Source organism: Delphinapterus leucas, chromosome 1 (assembly GCF_059928025.1).
Source record: "Delphinapterus leucas isolate spDelLeu-1000000601 "Yukka" chromosome 1, BTC_Dleu_Yukka2, whole genome shotgun sequence".
In the NCBI taxonomy this organism is placed as follows: Eukaryota; Metazoa; Chordata; class Mammalia; order Artiodactyla; family Monodontidae; genus Delphinapterus; species Delphinapterus leucas.
Genome location: NC_143129.1, coordinates 94156687 through 94178361, shown reverse-complemented (window position 1 = coordinate 94178361; position 21675 = coordinate 94156687). Strand labels below are relative to the sequence as shown.

Below are 21675 nucleotides of genomic sequence, written 5' to 3'. Positions count from 1 at the left end.
GAGAACACAGGGGATCCAGAGTTGGGTCAGTCCAGGCCTCGGTCCTGAGGAGCCCACCCCACACTACACCAATCGTGTGTGACTTTGGAGGAGGTGGCTTCACCTGTCTGAGACTCTGTTTGCTCATTTGAGGCAAAATATGGGTGGAACAGCTTCTAGGTCAGGTCTGTGACCACCAATGGGCACACACAGCCTTGCACGGGTGTAAACAGCTAAGGAGCCACGTGCAGATGGAAACCATCCTGCTGGCTTGGCCCTGAGATGCAGCCAGAACCTGCCTGCCCCAGGTCTCCCAGCCAGACAGGCAGGGGCTGGAGTATCCGCCCAGTGCAGGAGAGAGCCCAGGAGACGCTGTCCAGGGGAGCCCTACCAGGCACACCATAAGTTCTTCCAGCCTCAATTTCTCCATGTCTGGTGGTAAAGCTTGCCTGAGGTCAAGCAGGTTCACAACCTCTCCTTTTAAGGTAACAGAGACGAGACAGCTGCAAGTCCCACTGTGGAGTCACAGTTACCCAGGACCTTGCTCATCCCTCTGCAGCTCCACACAGGCAGAGCCTCCCAGCATCCCATAGCCTACAATTCCAAAGTGTTCTTTCATAACCAAGCACTTATTCTGTGCTGTTCATTGCCCTAGAGACTCCCATTTGTCACCCATTTGACCTCTCAACCACTCCTTGGGGAAAGGGCTTATCGTCGCCATTGTCAAATGAAGAAAGAGGGGCTCAAAAGGAATAAAGGCTTTGTCTAAAGTCACACAGAAAATGAATGGCAGAGCTGGGACTAAAGTCTGGCGTTGGGACTTGCAAGTTTACTGCACTACTGTGGTGTCATTGCTTAAGACGCATGTGAGTGGACAGACAATACTAATGCCAATGCTAATGCTAATACCAATAGCACTCACTACCTTCAGGTCCTGGGCTAAAGCACTTCACAAGCATCATCCTACGAAATCCTCAACACTTTGGTGAGAAATATAAACGTCCCCATTTTATAGATGAAGACACTGAGGCTAAGAGAGGTTTGTCCCAAGTCATACAACAAATGACTGGGCAGAGTTGCAAGGTCAGATAGCTTGTAAGTAGTGGAATCAGGGTTCAAATCTGGGGGTGTAAAGAATTTCCGTTCGGGGAAACAAGAAGCCAAGGCTCGTGCTGACAGAGGAAGGCTGACTTCCAGAGGCAGAGCTATGTCCTAACACTGGCTTCAGTGAGCCCACAGCATCGGGTCAGGTGAAGGAGGGAGCAGGTAAAATTTTACTCCCAGTTCAACAAGTCAAGAGGTTTATCTCCTCACATCACTTCCTCTAACCTCATATCAGTCCTCAGAACAAGTGGTGTCAACATGCTATCCTAAATCATTTTGTACTGGGACCACTTGACAATGCCCAGGGGAAGTAAGCCCTCAGGCTCCTTCCTCTGGCTGGACTCTGTCCCTGGCCTTCCTTCCTCAAGTTTCTGAACATCCAGGCCTGCCCCACACCCTTTAAGCTCTGACTACTCCCAAACCCATGAAAGCAGGGATATGCCGACATGTCCGTCACATTCCCAGGCCTAGCTCAGTGCCTGGCACGTAGTAGCCACATGGTGCACACTTGTTAAATGAGCGAATTATTCTCTAATGGCCTCATTTGATCACTATCGACCGGGTACCTACTACGTGCTGGGCACTTTCGATCTGGAGGTAAACATGGGACCAGCTTGGAGGAACTCTCAGTCCGGGGTGGGGGTGAAGTTTCAGTCTGATGATCCAGAATATAACTATTGGCACCACCTGAGATACTTTCTAGAATAATGTGGAGAATGAATGAATGAAAGACAAACAACTTAGGGAGACCGCAGAGAAAGGAGCCAAATTCAGTGAGACCGCAGGAAAAGGAAACATTGATCTGCCTGAGGAGTCAAAGAAGGCTTTGCTGGTGAAGGATGTGGTGTGATTTCAGCCTTGAAGGGTGAGATGTTTGCCTTAAGGACAAGTGGGGAAAGGATAATTCTAAGCAGAGGAACCAGTATGAACAAGAGCATGCAGGTGTAAAATTACTTCTTGGGGCTGGAGCAAGTGACAAGACCCGGCTGTATATCATGTATTTCCTAGGGGCTGGGGTTGGGTGGAGTCACAGAGAGATGGAAACATTGAACCATAGTGAATTGAAGAAAGAGAAAAAGCTCCTGAATTTGGCATCAGGATTAATAGGCTTCTCCTATTAGGCCTCATTTAGATTCATTCTCATGTAGAGACGAAATGTGATTAATCATCTCAGTAAATGCATTTCCAAAAGCATCAAGGGGAATCTAGGGCCCAGGTGCCAATCTCCTCAGGTAAGGAGGCTCAGAAGGGAGCATGGGTACCAGCCAGCATTTACATCACCTGCAGGTCAGGTGCTGGGAGCATCTCCTAGCACACAGCAGAGCCTCCCAGCTCCCTGTCACAGGACACAACTCATCCCCTTCTGGCCAGGTAGTTAGCCTCCCTGCCTCTACCCTGACACCAGAACAGGACACAGAGGCTGGGCGGGCGGCTTGGGGGCTGCGTAAGAAGGAGAGGGCTGCCTGCAAACCTGCTGACTCGGGTTCCACAAGGTGCTGCAGGAAGCGCAGCGGGGGAGGCCCCAGTCTCCAGTGTTTGGCCCTGCTCTCAGGCCATTTCCTGCTCAGATTTGGGAATTTTCAGGCCTAGAGGGAAAGTCCCTTGAAAGGAATATTAGAAAGAGAGAGAGAACACCGGATCCGCCTGGAGAGCGCGGAAGGAAAGGCGAGGCTCTGTCCAAAGCCGGCGCGCTGGAGGGAGGGAAGTGGTGAAGCCCGCGTTACTTTCTCGAAGGCTTTGGCGTTGAGCACAGCAAACAAGGCGACTGGAAGACGAGCGGAGAAGACCAGCCCTCGGGGTGGGGGCGGGGAGGCGGTTCAGTGGGCCTCTGGAGTTTGTGTGTCTGTGTCAGTGCGCGCGCGTGTGTGTGTGTGTGTGTGTGTGTGTGTGTGTGTGTGCGTGTGTGCATCTGGCGCCTGTCCAAGGTGATTTCCCATAAACCACATGCCTCACAAGTCCGCTTAAAAGGCTGTGCCGAGGAGCTGGCCAGTGGAGCCCGGCTCGGGGAAAGTGAAAGTTTTCCAGGGGGCTCTCTGCGCCGCCGCGAGTCCCTCCTCACTCCTGGGACAGCAGCGCGGCCCTCGGCTGGGGCGTGGACTCTGCAGCGGCCAGCGAGCGAGCGAACGAGAGAGCGAGGGCGGCCGAGGCGCCCGGCCGGGACCCAGCTGCCCGTATGACCGCGCGGGGCGCCGCCGGGCGCTGCCCTCCCACGGTAAGCGACGGCCGTGGCGCGGGGCCCTGGCCGGGCTGGGGTGGGAGCTCGGCGGCGCGGCCCCTGGGAGCCCGCTGCCGGGGCGCGCCGACTGCCGAGGCTCTTCCGCCCCGGCAGCGGGCTCCGGTTTCCATCCCATCTTTGCGCACGGACTGCGCGAGGCCCCTCGCGCTCTGTCTGGGACCCGAGACGGCCCTGCAGCTACTCTTGGGGCTGCGGCACTCCCTCGGGAAAGGGAAGGCTGCTCACCCCCATTGCATGGAGAGGCACACTGAGCCACCCGCTGGCAAGAGAAAGGGGCTCGAAGCCACGGGGCAGAGGCTGCGTCCCTGACTCTCTCCCTTCTGATCAGCCACCGCCAAGGGACAGGCGGAGTGGCTGTGCGCTGAGGGTGGTGCCTTCCCAGCGGGCATTCCTCATGGGCCATACACATGCTTCTAGGTCCTGCTGGAGAGTGGGCGCTTCTGCATGGGGAAAGTTCAGGGGCCATCCAGCTTATAGAATGCCAAGGCAAAAGGAAGGTGCAGGGCAAGCCACTACTTGTTCCGGTTCACAGACAGAAGCTGTTGGGCACTTGGGTGGCTGCATCAAGTATGTTTTGTGGGGGGGCTGCGTCCCAGAGTTGCATGGGGCCAGCTCTGAATCTTCCTGCCAAACCTGGTTCAGTCCATTGGGGAGATCCTGGGCTTAGTGGTGGTAGAGGAGGTGGAAGGAAGGTTTGGGGTTGCAGAACTGTGGACAGGGACAGCGGGCTGCTCAGGACTGCATGGGGACTGTCCTGCCCCAACCGTGGGGCAGCTCCTAGATGGCGCAGGGTGGCACCGTTAATGGACAGTAAGTGGTCTTCCAATGGGTTTGCTTCTGAGGAATCCTAGAGGAGAAACCCAGGGGGGAGAGAAGCAGAAAAATATTTGGAGGATAAGGGAGGGGGTTGCAGGTAGGGTAAGAGGGAAGAGCCCTTCCACAGGGGAGGAGGAGCCCAACTGAGAGAGAAGAGATGGGGTTAGGAGGGGAAATCAGGAAGGGTGAGGTGATAGGCAACAAGGCAAACAGGGGCTGGAAGTGAGACCATGAGGAAAGAGGAGGAAAGGAAGGGTGGAAAGAAAGAGGCTGGTTTTAGACAGGGGCAGCCCAAGGGTCCACTCATGCTAAGATCTCTCCAGGGACCTTGTTAATGGGGAAGATAGAACAAGATAGGGGGCAGGTGAGGATGGATAGCTGGGCTGAGATGTCCCAGCATCTCTCTGAGACTGAAAAGATTCCTGTGGTTACCCCAGAGGCCAAGGCTCGTGGGTGGGAGGAAGAAAGAAGCGGGAGAAGAGCCGGCCCAGCCGGATGCAAGCTAGAGTGTTAACCCTTTGGTGCCTGTCCAGATCCTCCTCTGAGGCCAAATCAGGGCCCCAGGTGCAGGGTGGCCCCTTTGGCTACCTTCGAAGTCAGCCTCCCACATGGTGCCTGAAATAACTCCAAAAGCCAGGCAGCCCTTGGGGTTAAGCATTGCTCTCTCCTTGCTGTCCTCAAACGTCAATATCTTGAAATGCGTGTGGCAAGGCTGTCTTCCTGAGCATCCCCTTCCCCATAGGCCCTTTCCTCCATACCACTGACACCTGGGGCTCAGAGCCTCAGGGGCAGCCAGCCTGGGGCAGAGACATACCTTCTGCATGGCCCAGTTTCCTCCCATGGGTCCTGAATTGCAGGTTCCTGAGGGCCTGGGCAGCTATTCCCACCCAGAGCTACCTCCTCAACCATGCAAAAGAGCCCAGTGTTTCCTCCATGACTGCTCTCCCTCTTCCACAGTCTCCCTCCCCCAGGTCAGACCAGGACCCTCACCAGATCCCTGTGCTGAATGGCACTGGGCCATCTTGTGCCTCTTTCCTCCAGGCCTCTCCTTCCCTCTCTCTGCCATCAACTTCTCCCCATCTTTCAAGGCCTCACTGTGGCCCCTCCTCCCTGCAACCTCCCTGGAGCCCAGCCAGGGCCTCTCCTCCCTAGTAAGAGCTGACAAACATTTGGGCTTTTAGTTATATGTAAATCAGCATGTTGTTGTGGACTGTTTCATAGCCTCCAATGTGCTACTTGTTTGCAGTATTTGTCTCGTCATCTGAATTACTGAGGCAGAGCCCAGAGCCCAGAACCCAGCAAGGTGCCAGCCCGCACCCCATCCTGACAGCATTTCCTTGAATCTGCCAGGAGGCAATATCCAGCTTCGGAAAGAAAGCCCAAGGGTCTTTCTCTGCCTCTGGCTAGAGAAGGGGAGACCTAGAGCCAGGGAGAGGGCTAAGGGGACCTTGGCAAGAAGGAGGGAAGGGGAACAACAGGGTGTCAGGAGCCTGTCCCATCACTCTTGGGGTAAGCAGCTACCGGGCCAGGTGGGTGCTGAAAGAGGGGAGAGATCTCAGAAAACATTCTTGCAATGCTAAGAGCTGACTGGCTGGATGCAGAGCCTGATGGGGCTCCGATAGGCAGGTGCCAGCCAGAGATGGTCTAGAGCTGCCACTGCTGCCTCTGATTAATTGGTTGGGCTCTTTTTGACACACATACCCAGGGCTCCAAAGGTCTGTGGTGCGGGATAGGTTCCCAGTGAAACTGAATTTGGGCCCCTGGTTTTTCCAGTAGCAGAGCCAGACCTGTGTGGAATCAGGTAGGAGGAAGGGCTGGGCCCAGGCAAATACCTCTGGCTCCAAGTCTGGAAGCCAGCCAGTGCAAGAACATGAACTTGAGAGGAGTGGGCAGCTCACAAGATGCCTGGCTCAGTGTGTGATATCGCAGAGACAGAATAATGGGTAGATGCAAGTCCTGCATTCAAGGAGTTTCCTGTGTAATTGACATTTAGACTGGTAGGCATACCTCCCATGTCCTCATTAGAAGTTCAGTGTGTAGTAAGGCTTGGCCTGGGTTAATCTGGGAAGGCTTCTTGGAGGAGACGGCATTTGGATTGTTAGCGAGGGAGAGCAAGGTTGTGCGTGGCTGCTAGGAAATCCTGAGTAAGGTGGGTTTGGGGAATGCTGCATTCTGGAATGAGGGGCAGGTCTGTAGCATTGTGGGTCTGAGGTCCTTGCTTTTCCACCCTCAACAGGGCGTGGGGGTTCCTGGGGAGTGTGAGAGCTGGGGAGAAATTATGCCCTCTCTGTCGCAGACATGGCTGGGCCGCCTGCTGCTGCTGGCCTGTCTCCTCGTGAACAGGAGCACTACCGAGGAGGTGTCGGAGAACTGTAGCCACATGATTGGGAACGGACACCTGCACTTCCTGCAACAGCTGGTGAGTGTGTGGTCCTGCCTACCTTACCCTCTCCCCACTGGGGAGACGGAGGCAGGAGTCAGGGAGCAGGGCCAAAGAGAGTGGCTGTAGGCAGAGAAATACGACCATGCAGGATGTGGCTCGTGGCTCCCACTAGCTCCACGGATGTTCTTCTCACTGACCTTCTAAAGGTCAATGCCTCTGAGCCCCCCCTCAATCCTGAAGCCCTCTCCCACTCCCCTGCAGGCGGTGGACAGGGTGGACTTCTAGCTGGTTGCCTAGGTTAATGATTGCCTGGAATGTCAAACGTGGACTCTGAAAAAGTTTGTAAAGCCAGCTCTCCCTCGGTGGGATGCTTCCTCTGAGGAGCCAGCCCAGTCTGCCTGCTGTGTCCAGATGTTGCCTCTAGCTCCTGGACTCCCAGATGTGCCGCCAGCCTGGCACCAGGGCCTCAGCCAGATTTGGAAGGGAGGCTCCCGCCTAACTCCCAGCCCTCCCCCCTCACTTCCCTGGCTCTTGCCTGAGCCCTGGGGCTGGGATGGCCTGATCACCCAGGCCATGAAGGAGCCCGTGCCTCACTCTAATCGTGCCAGCAGAGTCATCAACAATTTCAAACGTGGTTCAGCCCGGCAGAATCAGGTTGCTGTCGTGGCTGCTGTCCTGCTCAGAAGAGAATTTACCATCCCTCTAGCCAGCCAGGCAGTGGGGAGCACCACAGGCTAAGGCCAGCTCCAGGGCCCTGAGCTTGGAGCCCATAGGCTGGGCCTCCTGCCTCTATTACCCCCTACACTCTTCCTCCTGTATGTAGCTGCTGCAGCAATCCAAGGTAGACCAAGAGCCACCACATTCTCTGAGGCTTAGAATCACAGAACCACTGCTCTGAGGGCCAGTAAGGGCTTTAAGGGCATCTAGCCTCAGTCCCTACAGATCCTGAATCCCCAGAGCTTGTCTAGCCTCTGCTTGAATTCCTTCCAGGACAGGGAGCTCACTACCTCCCACGGGAGATTATGTCCTACATTAGATAGTTCTTCCTTATAACAAGCTGGCATCTGTGAGATTTCAGAGTGGGAGGTACAAGACAGAGACTTCTTGTTCTTCTATAACCCTCCCCTGGGCATGTGGAGGGCACAGGTCTTCCCCTAGCCTTGGCTCTGTCTTTCCAGGTGTGGTTGGGGGGAGATGGATGAGGATCAAACCCTGATCCACCCAGAAACTCGAGTCCCCGTTCTTAGGCAAGCTCAGTCGAGTGCAGACACCCTGCCACCACTGGCCTGCTCTCTTTTACAGATTGACAGTCAGATGGAGACCTCGTGCCAAATTGCCTTCGAGTTTGTAGACCAGGAGCAGTTGGTGAGTTACGGCTGTTTACAAGGCCCATGTGCCAGCATGTATGAACTTCCCAGGGTGGGTGTATGTGGGAGCATGAAGGTAGGAGCTGGGCAGGGTATGGTGTAAGGATCCCTGGTACTCAAGTCTGGGGTGCCAGGGTCCAGGGCTGAGCTGGGCAGGGCCCAGGCCTCAAGTCCCCTGCTGCTCCCTTCTGCTGGCCCGGCACATGTCAAGGTCTTACTATGTGCCAGGCACTTTTGATCCTGACTATGTGGTTCACTCTTCTTGTTCATGAGAGGTTAAGGGAGAGAACATAGGTAGTAAGTGATTTGAACGCGGGCAGGCTGGCTCTAAGGCCTAAGGCAAACCAGTACTTCTTCTGGGTCAAATGTTTTGCTTAAGGATGTCACCTCCATCCAGCAGACAGACCAGCAACGAGGGAATCAGTCCAGCCCTTTCCCTATTCCTCCTATCCCACACCCAACTGTGTGCTGCTGGTTCTACCTCCCAGCATCTCCGGCTCCTGGGGCCTCACCCCATCAGTTGCTTGGACGATTTCAAAAGCCTCCTAAATGGCCTTCCTGCATCCAGTGCACCCCTCACCCCACCACTAGTGGGGGAGCTCTCTGAACCACAGCCTGTTATCTTCACCACCTCCCCCAAACCTGGAGACCCCTCACTCCAGGAGAAAGCCTAGGTTGTTTAGCCTGGGGTTTACAAGCTCCAGTCTCTATCACACGGCCCAACCCACTACTCCCATTCCCTGTTTCTTCCCGCCTCCAAGCCTTTGCACAAGCTCTTTCTGATGCCCGTAATGCCTTTCCAGCTGCTCCCACCCCAGCCTTTATTCCACGTCTGTTCTTCTTTGTGCCTCCTAGGAAATCACCATCATGCCCAGAATTTGCTCCCATCTCTGAGCTTCTGCACACCTGACCCGTACACATTTCTATTAGAACTGGAGACCACCTCATGGTCCAAGGAGTAACCTTGGTGCTCCACTCACGCGCTCACTCACACCTCACCAAGCATTTACTACTAGGAACCTATTGCACCAGGTGCTAGGAATACAGAGCTAAAAGCCGAGTCTTCATTGAGGCACCCACCATCTCTTTAGGGAGACAAAACGCTGAGGTCATTCTTTGGACCCCGAGGTAGTCTCCAGTATCCCTGTGGCCTGGAGGATTAGAAGGAGCCATATGGTAAAGGGCTTTGTGTGAAAGCAAGCCAAAAGAGGGTCAGAGACAGAGAAACAGAAGTTCCCCAGAACCCACCCTACCTGTACACCTTCATCCTGATTAAAGCCTCATCTTTCAGAAATCTGAGGATCTCTCTGGTCAGAATCCACATTTCCTTCCCTCTACCACTATCCCCAGCAGCACCAGATCGCAACGAGGGAGAATGAAAGCCAGCTGAGGGCAGCATTCTCCTTCTTACTGGAGGGGGAGGCCCCTCTCCTCAGGAGTAAGGGTAGGGCAGGCTGCAGCCCTCCATCTGCCTGGGATGAGGGCATCCAACGCAGAGCTTGGGCTCCCAAGTGGCATCAGCCGGGTCGTCAACTCCAGGTTCTACTTTTCAGAACGACCCCGTGTGCTACCTTAAGAAGGCATTTCTCTTGGTGCAAGACATAATGGAGGACACCATGCGCTTCAAAGACAACACCCCCAATGCCATTGTCATTGTCCAGCTCCAGGAACTCTCTCTGCGGCTGAGGAGCTGCTTCACCAGGGACTATGAAGGGCAGGACAAGGTAGGAGGGCCCTGGAGCCAGGAGCACTGAGTGGGGGAGGGCAGAGGGCAGCTGCGGTGGTACCATCCCTACCCATAGGCACAGAGGCACTCACTGGCCTCACCCATGTCATTGCTCACTGGCTCTCTCACTCACGTATTCATCCCATAAATCTTTGCCGAGGACTCACCGTGCAGGAGGCACAGTGCTAAGCCTTGACGATGTCTCAAGAGCAAGCACTACATGGTTCCCACCCTCTAAGAGCTTATAGTTAAGTGAGGTTGGCAGCCATTAAACAAACAATGACACAAGTAAACAGAATTTTAACCCATGAGGACTATCCATTCATTAAACAAATAGTTAATGAGTGCCTATTGCATACCAGGTATTGTTCTAGACTCTGGGATACAGCTGTGATCAAACAAAATTCCCCACATTCATGGAGGTTACATGTAGGGGTGGTGAGACAGTTAACGAAATACGTAAGTAGAGTGTCAATAACTGCATTGCAGAAAGAAAAACCAGAGAGGGAAGACCTGAAGCAGGCAGGTGAGGGAGTGAGCCAGGAAGGAAGAAGTACGTGGGGCTCCGGGAGAGAGAAACAGGACTTGGATTTAAAAGGCAGTGGGAAAGAAGAGACAGGGAAGGCTTCTGAGTAAGAAAATATTCACTTGAGGTCCAAAGATGAGTAAGAGGAAGAAATAAGGCTGGTCAGAGCATTCCAGAACAGAGAACGCTGGGCACAAAGCCCTAGGTGAGCAGGAAAGTGCACATTCGGCCCCCAGGTGTGGTCAGCACGGCCAAGGCAGGAGAGTGAAGGGGAGAGAGCCAGGGAGGTGGGAGCCAGATCATCTGGGGTCTTAAAGATGGGGAATTTTGTCTAAAGAGCGAGGGACCCAGTCTAACTTGCGCTGGGAGACCATTCTGGCTGCTGTGCAGGCCATGGTATGTAGGGAGCAGGGATGGAGGCTGGGCGGCCAGCAGGAGGTGCAAGTCCAGGCGGCTTGGACTAGGGTTGTGCAGTGAAGGTGACACAAGGGGACGCATTCCTGAGTTTAGAGAAAGAACCCGAGCACTTGGTAATGCAGCGGCCGTGAGTTGTTGAGGGAAGGGAAGGGTCGTGATGGTTTTGTCTCCAGCACGTGGAGTTCCCGTGATGCTGAAATGGGGCAGAGCAGGTTTGGGGGAAGGGCAGGAGTTCAGGTTGGGGTACATTACACTTGAGATGTTCGTGAAATGGCCGAGTGGAGATGTCGAGCAGGCCGCTGGACGTATGGGTCTTGAGTTTGGCTGGTGATAGACAGACGTAAGTGGTGTTGGTCTGTAGGTCATCGGTGAAGCCAGGGGACTGTATGACACTGCCCACTGTGAGAAGAGAAACAGGCCCAGGAAACCCAGCATTTATTTAGAAGTCAGGCACCGGAGGGGGCCTGGCAAGGAGGCTGAGGAGCGGTCTAAGGGGTGGGAGGGAACCCAGGAGAGTGTGGGATCCCTGAGCACATGAAAAAGAGTATTTCCAGATGGGAAGAGTAGTCAACTTTATCACACGGGGTTTGAGAAGCCAAGCAAGAGAAGGGCTGAAAAGTGTCCAATGGATTTGGCAACGTGGAGGTCGCTGGTGGAGGCAGGTGCCCGATCAGTGAACAGAAAGTGAGGAAGTAGAGGCGACACTGTGGAAGAACCTGGCTCCAAAGAACCGCAGAAAAAGAGAGGTAGCTGGAGTGAGTGTGGGATGGAGGGAGGGAAGACTTTTAAATAAGAGAGGTATTAGATCTGTGGTTTTCCAATGTTGAGGTTCGTAAGAATCACCTGGGAGCTTGTTTAAAATGCAGATTCCCAGAACTTCCCTGGTGGTCCAGTGGTTAAGACTCCACGCTTCCACTTCAGGGGGTGCGGGTTTGATCCCTGGTTGGGGAACTAAGATCCCGCATGCTGCGTGGCCAAAAAATAAAAATAAATAAAAAGGAAGTCTTCATTTTAAAAAATGCAGATTCCAAAGAAAACACCTTCCTTTTAAATAAAAACTCAAAAAACATCTTTTAATAAAAAAAATTTTTAATGCAGATTCCCAGTATGCACCCCTAGAAAGTCTGATTCACTGGGTCTGTGGGTGGGCCTCGGAATCTGCATTTTAGCAAGCCACCCACCCTGCACACTGTATGGGATGCTGGGGGCAGGGGGGCAGACTCCAGGAGCGGGGAGCCAGTGAAGCTGGAGGAGCTGGTCTCCTGAGGAGCCGGCAGGGGAGGGATTCAGAGCTCGGGAGGCAAGAAGACACAGACTCTGCTGAGACAGGTAGACATCGGGACCTTCTGTCCTTGTTTTCTCTAGGAAGTATGAGGTGAGGTATGAAGGACACAGAGATTTTATAAGATGAGAAGAAGCCACTTTCCTGTTCCTTACAATTGCCCTGGGCGGGAGGCAGGCAGGGATTGTTGTTTTGACTTTACAAATGAAGAGATGAGCCCAAGCTGGAAAGTTCATTTGGCCAGCGTTGCTGAGCTGGGGAGTGATGCAGCCAAGTCCAGGTCTTCCCATTCCCGCATTCATTCTCTCCTGTATCTGGTAAACATCTACTAAGGGCCTACTATGCACGGTCCCTGGGCATCCAGTGATGCCTTCAAGGACTTCAGCACCTAGTAAAGCCCATAGTTCTTCCCCAGGCAGGTCAGTTTAAGGAAGGACTTGGGAGTCATCGGCAGGTGGGCCATAGATGTGGTGAAGCCCTGGGCACAGTGTCTGGGGTGAGAGTAGGGGTGGGCCCAGGACTGAGCCCTGAGAAGTGCCAGCCTATGGAAGTCAGGTGGAGGGGGGCAGCCTGGTAAGGAGACTGAGATGGAGCAGCTCAAGGGGTGGGAGGAAAACCAGGAGTGTGTGAAGTTTCTCAGAGCTCCAGTGGGTGTGGGGAGCCTGGGTCCCACGAGCAGAAGAGAAAAGAGCAGCTCAACAGACATAGCTGGGGCAGCCTTGGCTCTCCTTCCAAGATACACCAGTGCCAGAGAAGGACCCACAGCCCCGTGGCCTCCTCCAGGCCATTCTCCTCACCACACAGGATGATCTCTCTAAAAGACTGGAATCTTATGCTCCACTCACCTCCCCAACATCCCCTCAGTTCTCTTTGCTCTGCGGATAAGGTTAATGGTTCTTTTTTAAAAAAATAAATTTATTTATTTTATTTTATTTATTTATTGTTTCTGGCTGCATCAGGTCTTTGTTGCTGCACGCGGGCTTTTCTCTGGTAGCGGCGAGTGGGGGCTACTCTTCGTTGCGGTGCGCGGGCTTCTCATTCTGGTGGCTTCTCTTCTTGCGGAGCACGGGCTCTAGGCACGCGGGCTCAGTAGTTGTGGCTCGCAGGCTGTAGAGCGCAGGCTCAGTAGCTGTGGCGCGTGGGCTTAGTTGCGCTGCGGCATGTGGGATCTTCCCGGACCAGGGATCGAACCCGTGTCCCCTGCACTGGCAGGTGGATTCTCAACCACTGCGCCACCAGGGAAGCCCAGGTTAATGGTTCTTGGCATGGCCAACAAGGCCCTGCAGGACCTGGTCCTTGCTGACCTCTGTCAGCTGCATCTCTTGTCACTTTCCTCCTAGATGGCTGTGCTATAGCCACTGTAGCTTTCTTTTCCATCTTCTAACATTTCAGGCTCTTTCCTGCGTCAGGACCTTTGCACAGTCTATTCTCACCACCTGGACAGCTCTCTCCAACCCCGCCTCCTTTCCTGGTTAAGTCTTGCTCATCGTCTGGTCAGTTCCTTGGGGACTCCCCCAGGCCTTCATTTAGTTCCCCTTGTTATACACTCTCAGATCATTCTTCTTTTTTTTTTTTTTTTTTTGCGGTATGTGGGCCTCTCACCGTTGTGGCCTCTCCCGTTGCGGAGCACAGGCTCCGGACGCGCAGGCTCAGTGGCCATGGCTCACGGGCCCAGCCGCTCCGCGGCATGTGGGATCCTCCCGGACCGGGGCACGAACCCGTGTCCCCTGCATCGGCAGGCGGACTCTCAACCACTGCGCCACCAGGGAAGCCCAGATCATTCTTCTTAGGACTCACCACACTTGTAACAATATGTTTAATAACGATGCCCTGTTGGACTCAATGTCCAAATCGGCCGGGGACCACCTCCCTCTTGTTCACTGCGTGATTTCCGGGTAGTTACCAGATGCCTGGCACATTAATATGTGTTAAATGGAGCCATGAATAAATGATAAATTTCACCAACTCAGGACATAGGGGTCCTGCAAACCAGGGTAGAGGGGAGGGAGAAAACAAGAGAAAAAGAAGACAGATGAAAGAAAGGCCAAGGGAGTTTGACAAACAAGCTAGAGACGTGGGACCAATGCTCATCCTCATCGAGGGGGTCTCTGCTCTCCTTCTAGGCCTGTGTCCGAACTTTCTATGAGACGCCTCTCCAGTTGCTGGAGAAGATCAAGAATGTCTTTAATGAAACAAAGAATCTCCTTAAAAAGAACTGGAACATTTTCAGCAAGAACTGCAACAATAGTTTTGCTAAATGCTCCAGCCAAGGTGAGCACAGAAGGGGCCAGCAAGTGTGGGGATGGGGAAGGGCATGTGGAACAGAGCTGCATTGGGAGGTGACGCATGGGGCTGGAGGGACCCCTGGGAGGCAGCCTGATTGCTACTCGTGCTCCTGTGTGTGTAGACGTGCTTGTTTTGTGTACATATGTGGCTTCATGTACCTCTGGGTGGTCCTAGGCACATGCCTTTCCTGACATGTGTGTGCATGCACACCTACATATGTTTGCATGTTGAGGCATCAAGAAGGATCATGCTGGTGGCTGTGAGATCAGGGAGTGGAAAAGGGGGCCCTCTCAGAGAGCCCTGTAGGCATGGAGGCTTTCCCACCGGCTCTGCAGGCTGGCTGAACGTATGGGGGGTACCGTGGAGAGAGCAGAGGCTCCATCGGGGATTCAGGGCCCTTGCTCCGGGAGCCCTGCTGCGAATCACCAGGATACCCTGGCTCCAGAAGCCCCCAGGATGCCTTGAGTGTCCCCTCAAGGGACAAGGCTGGATTTGAAGTCTGAGCATCATTCAAACTCTCCCAGTGCTGGCCCAGCTGCACACATGTCTACCCTGCGTTGTCCTCGTCTCTCCGTCCTGTGCCACGTGTGCCCACCTACATTCAACCTTGCTCCCCGAGGCAGGGGCTGAGGCCCTGCGACCTGCCAATGGCCAAGTCCAGTCTCGTTGCTTCAATCCCAAGGCCTCAAGCCTTGGCCACATTCCAGCCCCAGCCTGTTCCCGCCTGTGGCCGTGACTGTTCAGCCCCTTGCTGTGCATGAAACCGCCTTGCTGCTTTCCAACCAACAGTGTCTTTGGGGCTTGAGGGTGTCTTGTGTTAGTCCTGGAGGCCACTACTCAACCTCCTGGCTGGCTGTTGTCACCCCTGGCTTGGCGTCTGGCCAGCTGGAACTCCAGGAAGGGCTGTTCTCTGGTCTTGCCTGACCCCAACCCCCAATCTGTGTGTCTAAACCCCACTTTTTGCTCTCTCCTGCAAAGAACCTTCCTGCAGTTTGCACCTTCCCTGTCTAAGGCCTGTGTCATGAGCATTGGCTCCAGTCCTGTCCTCTCCTCAGCCCCAGGGCTGAGTTAGGGCATGAGGGGACCACCAGACCCACATACCCCTCTCCATCCCTCTGGGAAAGCTGTGCTGGAGGCTGGTGACTCTATCTCCTCCCCCTCCTTCTCTCTCCCTCTCTCTGTGGTTCTTTCAGATGTGGTGACCAAGCCTGATTGCAACTGCCTGTACCCCAAAGCCACCCCTAGCAGTGACCCGGCCTCTGTCTCCCCTCAGCAGCCCCTCGCCCCCTCCATGGCCCCTATGGCTGGCTTGACCTGGGCTGACTCTGAGGGGACAGAGGGCAGCTCCCTCTTGCCCAGAGAGCAGGCCCTTCGCACAGTGGACCCGGGCAGTGCCAAACAGCGACCACCCAGGAGCACCTGCCAGAGCTTTGAGTCACCAGAGACCCTGGGCATCGAGGGCCACCCCACTGGAGGTTCACCTCAGCCCCAGCCCTCTGTCGGAGCTCCTGTCACTGGGATGGAAGACATTCTTGACTCTGTGCTGGGCACTAACTTGGACCTGGAAGAGGCCTCCGGAGAGGCTAGTGAGGGTCTTATACCCCAAGGGGCAGAGCTTGCCTCCCGCACGTTGTGGAGAGGCAGCGTCCAGGCAGAGACTGCCAGGACCAGCCGTCTCCTCTCAGCACCTTCACCACTCTCTGGGTCAGGAAAGGACTGGCAGCCTGCGGATGTAACTAGCACACCACTGCCCACGGTGGGCCCCGTGAGAGCCACCGAGGCCTGGAGTCACACACCTGAGAATGCAGACCATTCATCTGCCTCGCCCAGAGGCCACCAGGAGCCAGGCTCTGCCGGGACCCCAGCACTGCGCCCGCACGGCCTCAGCAGTCCCTCTGCCCCCTCTTCTCAGCCAAGGCTTCCCAGAAGCCATTCCCAGGGCAACGTGCTGCCCCTTGGGGAGCTGGAAGGCAAGAGGAGCACCAGGGACCGGAGGAGCACCGCAGAGCTGGAAGGAGGACAAGCAAGTGAGGGGGCGGCCAAGCCCCCAGCCCGTTTTAACTCCGTTCCTTTGACTGACACAGGCCATGAGAGGCAACACAAGGAACCCTCCGACCCCCAGCTCCCCGGCTTTGTCTTCCGCCTGCTGGTGCCCAGCATCATCCTGGTCCTGCTGGCTGTCGGTGGCCTCCTGTTCTACAGGCGGAGGCGGCGGGTAAGAAGAGCCCGATGCGGGAGAGAAGGGCTCCGCATGGGGGCAGGGCACAGCCTGGCTGGAGGAGCAGGTCGGAGGACGACTTGGGCTCAGACTGGGTTCTTCAGGCGCTGAGAGGCAGGAGGCTGACTGAGCACAGGGGATGGGAGGTTGAAATGGAGGGTTTCTTCAAGAACAGGGCAGGCTCAGGCTTACAAGATGAACCGGTAGGGACTGGGGCAGAAGAGTAGGAGACACTGTGCTTGGACTAAAGCAGGATGAGAACCCAGATGGGAGGGGAGATGGAGGAGGAAAGTGATGCGTGTTAGGTCAGGGCAGGGCATTGCCTGGGAGCTCTGCAGAGCAGGAGTATGAGGATAGGAGAGGCCTCTGGAAGCCCCCTGGCCCTCTGGCTGATCCAGAGTGGGGAGGCTTGGCAACTCTCTCATAGAGTCCCTGAGCAGCCCTGCCTGAGGATGGGGCCACGGCGTCCCCACACTCCCTCAGCTCCTCAGTGAGCCTGCTCTTTTCTGTCCCCAGAGCCATCGAGAGCCTCAGACAGTGGATTCTCCCATGGAACAACCGGAGGGCAGGTGAGAGGTTTTTTTTTTGGGGGGGGGGGCCTCTGATAGGCATGGGGGGGGGCCTGTCTTGGCATCTGTTTCCCATCTAGATTTGGAGGAGACGTTCTCGCACTTGCTCTAAGGAGATGAGGTTCGGAACAGGATTCCGGGTTGGGTGGAGAGAAGGAAGGGTGTCTCTTCTTTCCTGGCTATCTGGGACTTTTCCTAGTTTCTTCTTAGGGTTAGGCAGTTCTGGGTCTTCTAAATCTGGGAGGGCTGGAGCACGTGTGTGCGGGCTTGGGGGGAAAACTTAGGGGATCCCCTCACTCCCTGGCCTCTGCTGAAGTCTTATGCCAGCCTGTGCTCTGCCCGCAGCCCCCTGACCCAGGATGAGGACAGACAGGTGGAACTGCCAGTGTAGAGGGAATTCTAAGGTAAGACTCTGATCTGGATCTCTCGCAACCCCTTAAAATTAGTTACACCCAAATTTTCCAGTCACCCTAACTTGTTTGTGGTACCACCAACTCCCCGGAGGCACCCACACTTGACTCCCTTCTCTCTCTCTCTCTCTCCTACTCCCTTTTCCATCTATCGCCAGGTCTGGCCAACCCTCTTCTCCCTGAGTCCTCAGGCCTCCCACTGCCCCTTCATTCCCTCCACCCCATTTGAGGCCAAGCACTGTTAATTCTGTGTCGGGCTATTATTTCTGCACTGGGCTTCTACTTTTGCTGCCACCTTCCATCGCAGAGCAACCAAATTGTTCTTATGTAAGGTCTTTAGCCTCTTGGGGACTTTCAGCAGCTCTGTATCACCAACTACTTCAAACCCAACGTTCTCAGCTTGGCACCCAAGCTCCTCCAGCAGCTGCTCCTAACACGCACCTCTTGCCAGCTTCCTCTCTGTCTGCGCCCTGATTTGACCCTTCTTCCCAACCAAGATCATTTCTACTTCCCTGCTTTTAGATGCAAGGAGCCATAGAGGCTTAGTCTTAGAAGGGCTCTCAGAGGTCATTTGGCCTAGTGTCTCTGCATCCCAGATGGGGAGTCAGCCAGCTTCTGGTCACACACTCTCAGTCACGGGCAAGCTCCCTGCCCTCTCCCAGTAGCACTGTAGGGAAGTCCTTCCTCACTAGAGGCATAACTGGCTTCCCTGCCCCCTCCCCATCCTCCCTCATGAGAGCCCTCCAGTATTTAAAGTCAGTTATCCATGTCCCCTTTAAGAATTCTCTAAGCTAAGTGTGGCCAAGTCCCTCAAACATTCCTTATATGATATGGTTTTCAGACCCCTCACCATCCTGTTCGCCCTCCTTTGGACACACTCGTTTGTCAATGTCCCTCTGAAAATGTGGCGCCCAGCCCTGGACACAGTGCTCCAGATGTCTGACCAGCTCAGAGCACAGTGGGACTGTTACCTTCCTTGATCTGGACAGTGTTCTTCTATTCGTACAGATTAAGATTGCATTCGTGTCTGTTTGTTTTTTGAACAACCACATCATTCTGTTGTCATATGTTGAGCTTGTGGTCTATTTAAAGCCCCTAGTTCCATTTCCCATAAACCTCTGTCAAGCCAGACTCTATCCTGTACTTGGAGAATTTAATGTTTTTACCAATGTGCGGGAATTTATATTCGTCCTTGTTAAAACCACCTTGTGGGCTCAGGCCTATCATCCGAGCCTACTGAAATTGTTTTAAATCCTAATTCTGTCTTCACAGCCCTCCCAGTTGTGTCTCCTGCACACAGGAGACAGATGAGTGCCTTCTGTTGTCCTCGCCCATCTTTTTGATAAACGTGTGACTCTTATCACTCCTCACCCTGGGCTCCCCAACTCCAGGCAGCCCACGGCCCTCCTCCCTTCCTTCCCCTCAGACCGCAGTCAGGCTGCAGGAATCAGCCCTTCCTGACGGTCTCCATCACCCTCTGGTTTCTCTTTTAGCTCGTACTCCTCTGCTCTTTTGTATTTGGTTAATACTATATCGATTTGCACTTACTTGGTTATTGTTTGTTTTTATACATTTTAAAATCTTACTTGATGCATATGTGTACGTTCCGTACCCCTAAGAAGTCTGTAAGCCCCTTGAGGGCAGGGACTGTGTCTTCTACTTTTTTTGCATCTCTTTTTCTATCCTGAGTCCTAAACAGAGAGGGCTTCTTCATCCTCGCTAAGAACTCAGTAAATGCTGACTGATTGGCTTCAGGGCTGACGGGCCGATTGGCCCTGGCTGGCTGTCTCTAACTGTCCAGCCTTCTGATTGACCAGTTAACCAGCTAACTAATTGACTCTGACCAGCTGACCAGCCGGCTGGGTGACTCTGACCACTTACTAGCTAGTAACTGCCTAACTGGCTAGTCGCTTGGTGAGCTGATTGGCTAACTGACTGGCTGGCTGCCTGCCTGAGTTGCTCATTGGCAGGCTGGCTGACTAGCTAGAGTGAACCCATTCAAGTTTCCAGCCACATCCCATGCCAAGTGCAAGCCAGCACTTCAGGGCCTTCTCATGTGTAGAGTGACAGGTCTGGGCCACTCCTAGCGAGATAGGGGATCTGCCAAATGCCGAAAACCAGGGGAGCCTATTTAGAAAACAGCAAGAAGTAACACATCTGGAATCCTGGGGTCACCTTGTTGGGAGGGTGAATGAAGATGGGTCAGATGGGACACTGGCAGGGCTGCGAGAATGACGCATATCCCGTCAGGACTGGCAAGTAGAGGATGGACCAAGGTCCCTAGGGACTTCACAGCTCAATGCTGTACCACCGTCTGACTGGTCCCCTGCCTCCCCCCTTGGTCTTGGCCCTCTGCCTGCCTAATCTCAGGCCCTCCCAAGCTTTCCTCTTCCTCCCGTTAAAATTTCACTTAGAGAGGAACCCAGGGCGGGGGCCACATCCAGACCTCCACTTGGATCCAGCCCTAAAGTGGTCTCCAGGCCAGGTGGCAGGAGCCTCAGGGAGACTCAGGACCAGCCTCAAGACTTACTGCTGCTCTAGGGAGAGAAATGACAGGGGGAAACACAGAGGCAGAGGTCTGAGAGAGGGACCCTCAGAAAGGAAACGTGGACACCAGACCCTCCACTCCAAGGAACCAAGACATAGGGGCAATGGGCTGGAGGTTGCCCATTTGGTTCTCCTTCCCTCCTGGCCCCAGCAGGGCCTGTGGCCTGGCTGCACCCAGCATGGCTCATGTCCAGTTTATGGTCCTCCCTTCTTCCCCTTCCAGAACATGGGAATGGGCTGGGAGCCAGAAGCTGTGGTCCTATCCTTCCTCCTTACCCATCACGGGTTTGGCTAGTAGGGCCCATGGACAGTCCGGGAGGGAAGCTCCACACTGGGTCCAAAGTCAAACTGTTGGATGGAGTCCAGGGGATTTCTGCTCTGGGAACAAAGCGTTCTGAGGACAAGGATGGGGGAGGGCTTGGAGAGAGCAGGGCCCTGACTCTTACGGATGATGCAGGGAGGCAAGTCCCTTGGTCCATCCGGCAGGAGGCTGGCTTGCTTAGGGGTTAGCACGCCAAATGGCAGGGTGGGAGTTTCCTTGTCCAAAACTGCCTCCGGTTCTTCCCCTTCAGATACCTCTGCCCTGCTGTCCTGAATATCATGTGTGATGACCCTCTGTGATAAGTGGTGAGGAGGTGGGAATGAGCAATTCCTCTTCTTTGCTAGAGTTAGCAGGATTCACTTTTGATTTTTTTAGACCAAGGACAGTGAGATGGTCTTTCCTGAGGAGGGGTCTAAGGACATGCAAGTGCCCCCTTCCGTCCCTGTCAGACCCCTCCACTTGAGCAATGCCCCCTACCCCAGCCCTGCTGAGACCTCTACCAGGCCCTGTTACCTCCCCCTATGGTCCCTGGTTCCCCAGGAGGAGGTAGGAGGTGAGGCCAGTCTGCCCAGTGGCTTGGGCTGCTGCCAGAGAAAGCTGCCCGGTCCCTTGTGGTGTCTGGGATGGCTGGGAAGGCGAGGGAAAGGATGGGGGGAGTCCTGTCTGCAGCACCACCAACGGCCCACAGGAATGCTCTACCTCGCCCACCCATGTCCTCGGCGACCCCTCCCTTCACTCCCACCCGGCTGACCAGCCTTTCTGTCTCTCCCCTACAGCTGGGCGCACAGGACAGTCTCTCCATGCGAGGAGACATTATGGGGACATCCACCACCACCCCTCCCCAGCCATTCTCCTGGGAATGTGGCCTGCCTACCATGAGAGCTCCTGGACTCAGGAGAGCAAGACTGGACCAGAGCAGCGAGGCTGGGGCCCTCAGCCCTCGACCCTCAGACTCTGGACTGACTAAGAGAGGGCTGGAGTTGCCCCCCACGCTGCTATTTATCGGGGGCCCTGGAGGCTCCCATCCGCTTGAGGAAGGCTGGGAAGCCCGGCTGAGGACCCTCTGCCCCTCAGGGGCTGTGTCCTCCTCCCATTCCCCTCCAAGCCAACACCTGGGCCAGGGACCCAGAGGCCCGTGGGACATGGGAGAGCAGGGTGGGCGCTGAGGAATGGAAGAGCCCTTGTGCCCGAGGACCCGCCTGGTGCCAAGGGATCCCAACACCGACAAGCAGGGACTCGTCTCCAGAGAGAGAAGCATGAGATTCGCAGGGCAGGACAGTGTCACTGGATTTCCCGTAAAGGTGTGTAGCCCAAAAGACGAGAAGAGAAGGCTTCTGGGCCTGCTGGTCTGCACTGACAGCCCAGAGCGGGTCTGCACCCTCCACTTGCCTAACTGCCCTCTGCTGGTGGCCAGGCGGAGAGGGGATGCCAGCCCTACCCTCAGGACCTGCCTGGCTTGGCTCGTGATGCCAAGGGCAAGACCAAGC

At 54.9% G+C, this 21675-nt stretch overlaps 1 protein-coding gene across 1 annotated transcript; it reads left to right on the top strand.

Annotated features, from left to right (window-relative positions):
* The first annotated feature begins 3030 nt into the window (after positions 1-3030).
* Positions 3031-21077, top strand: CSF1 (colony stimulating factor 1). The gene is made up of 9 exons (XM_022584130.3): positions 3031-3295; positions 6432-6554; positions 7821-7883; positions 9439-9609; positions 13960-14107; positions 15316-16337; positions 16857-16909; positions 17255-17313; positions 20965-21077. Exons 1-8 carry the CDS (start codon positions 3257-3259, stop codon positions 17298-17300), a joined length of 1665 nt encoding a protein of 554 aa, XP_022439838.1. The 5' UTR covers positions 3031-3256; the 3' UTR covers positions 17301-17313; positions 20965-21077.
* Positions 21078-21675: the final 598 nt, after the last annotated feature.

Coding starts and splice junctions, on each gene's coding strand:
- CSF1 (XM_022584130.3), top strand. CDS start 3,257: ATGACCGCGCGGGGCGCCGCCGGGCGCTGCCCTCCCACG. Junction 9,610..13,959: donor ACTATGAAGGGCAGGACAAG/GTAGGAGGGCCC, acceptor CTCTCCTTCTAG/GCCTGTGTCCGAACTTTCTA. Junction 16,910..17,254: donor ATGGAACAACCGGAGGGCAG/GTGAGAGGTTTT, acceptor CTCTGCCCGCAG/CCCCCTGACCCAGGATGAGG.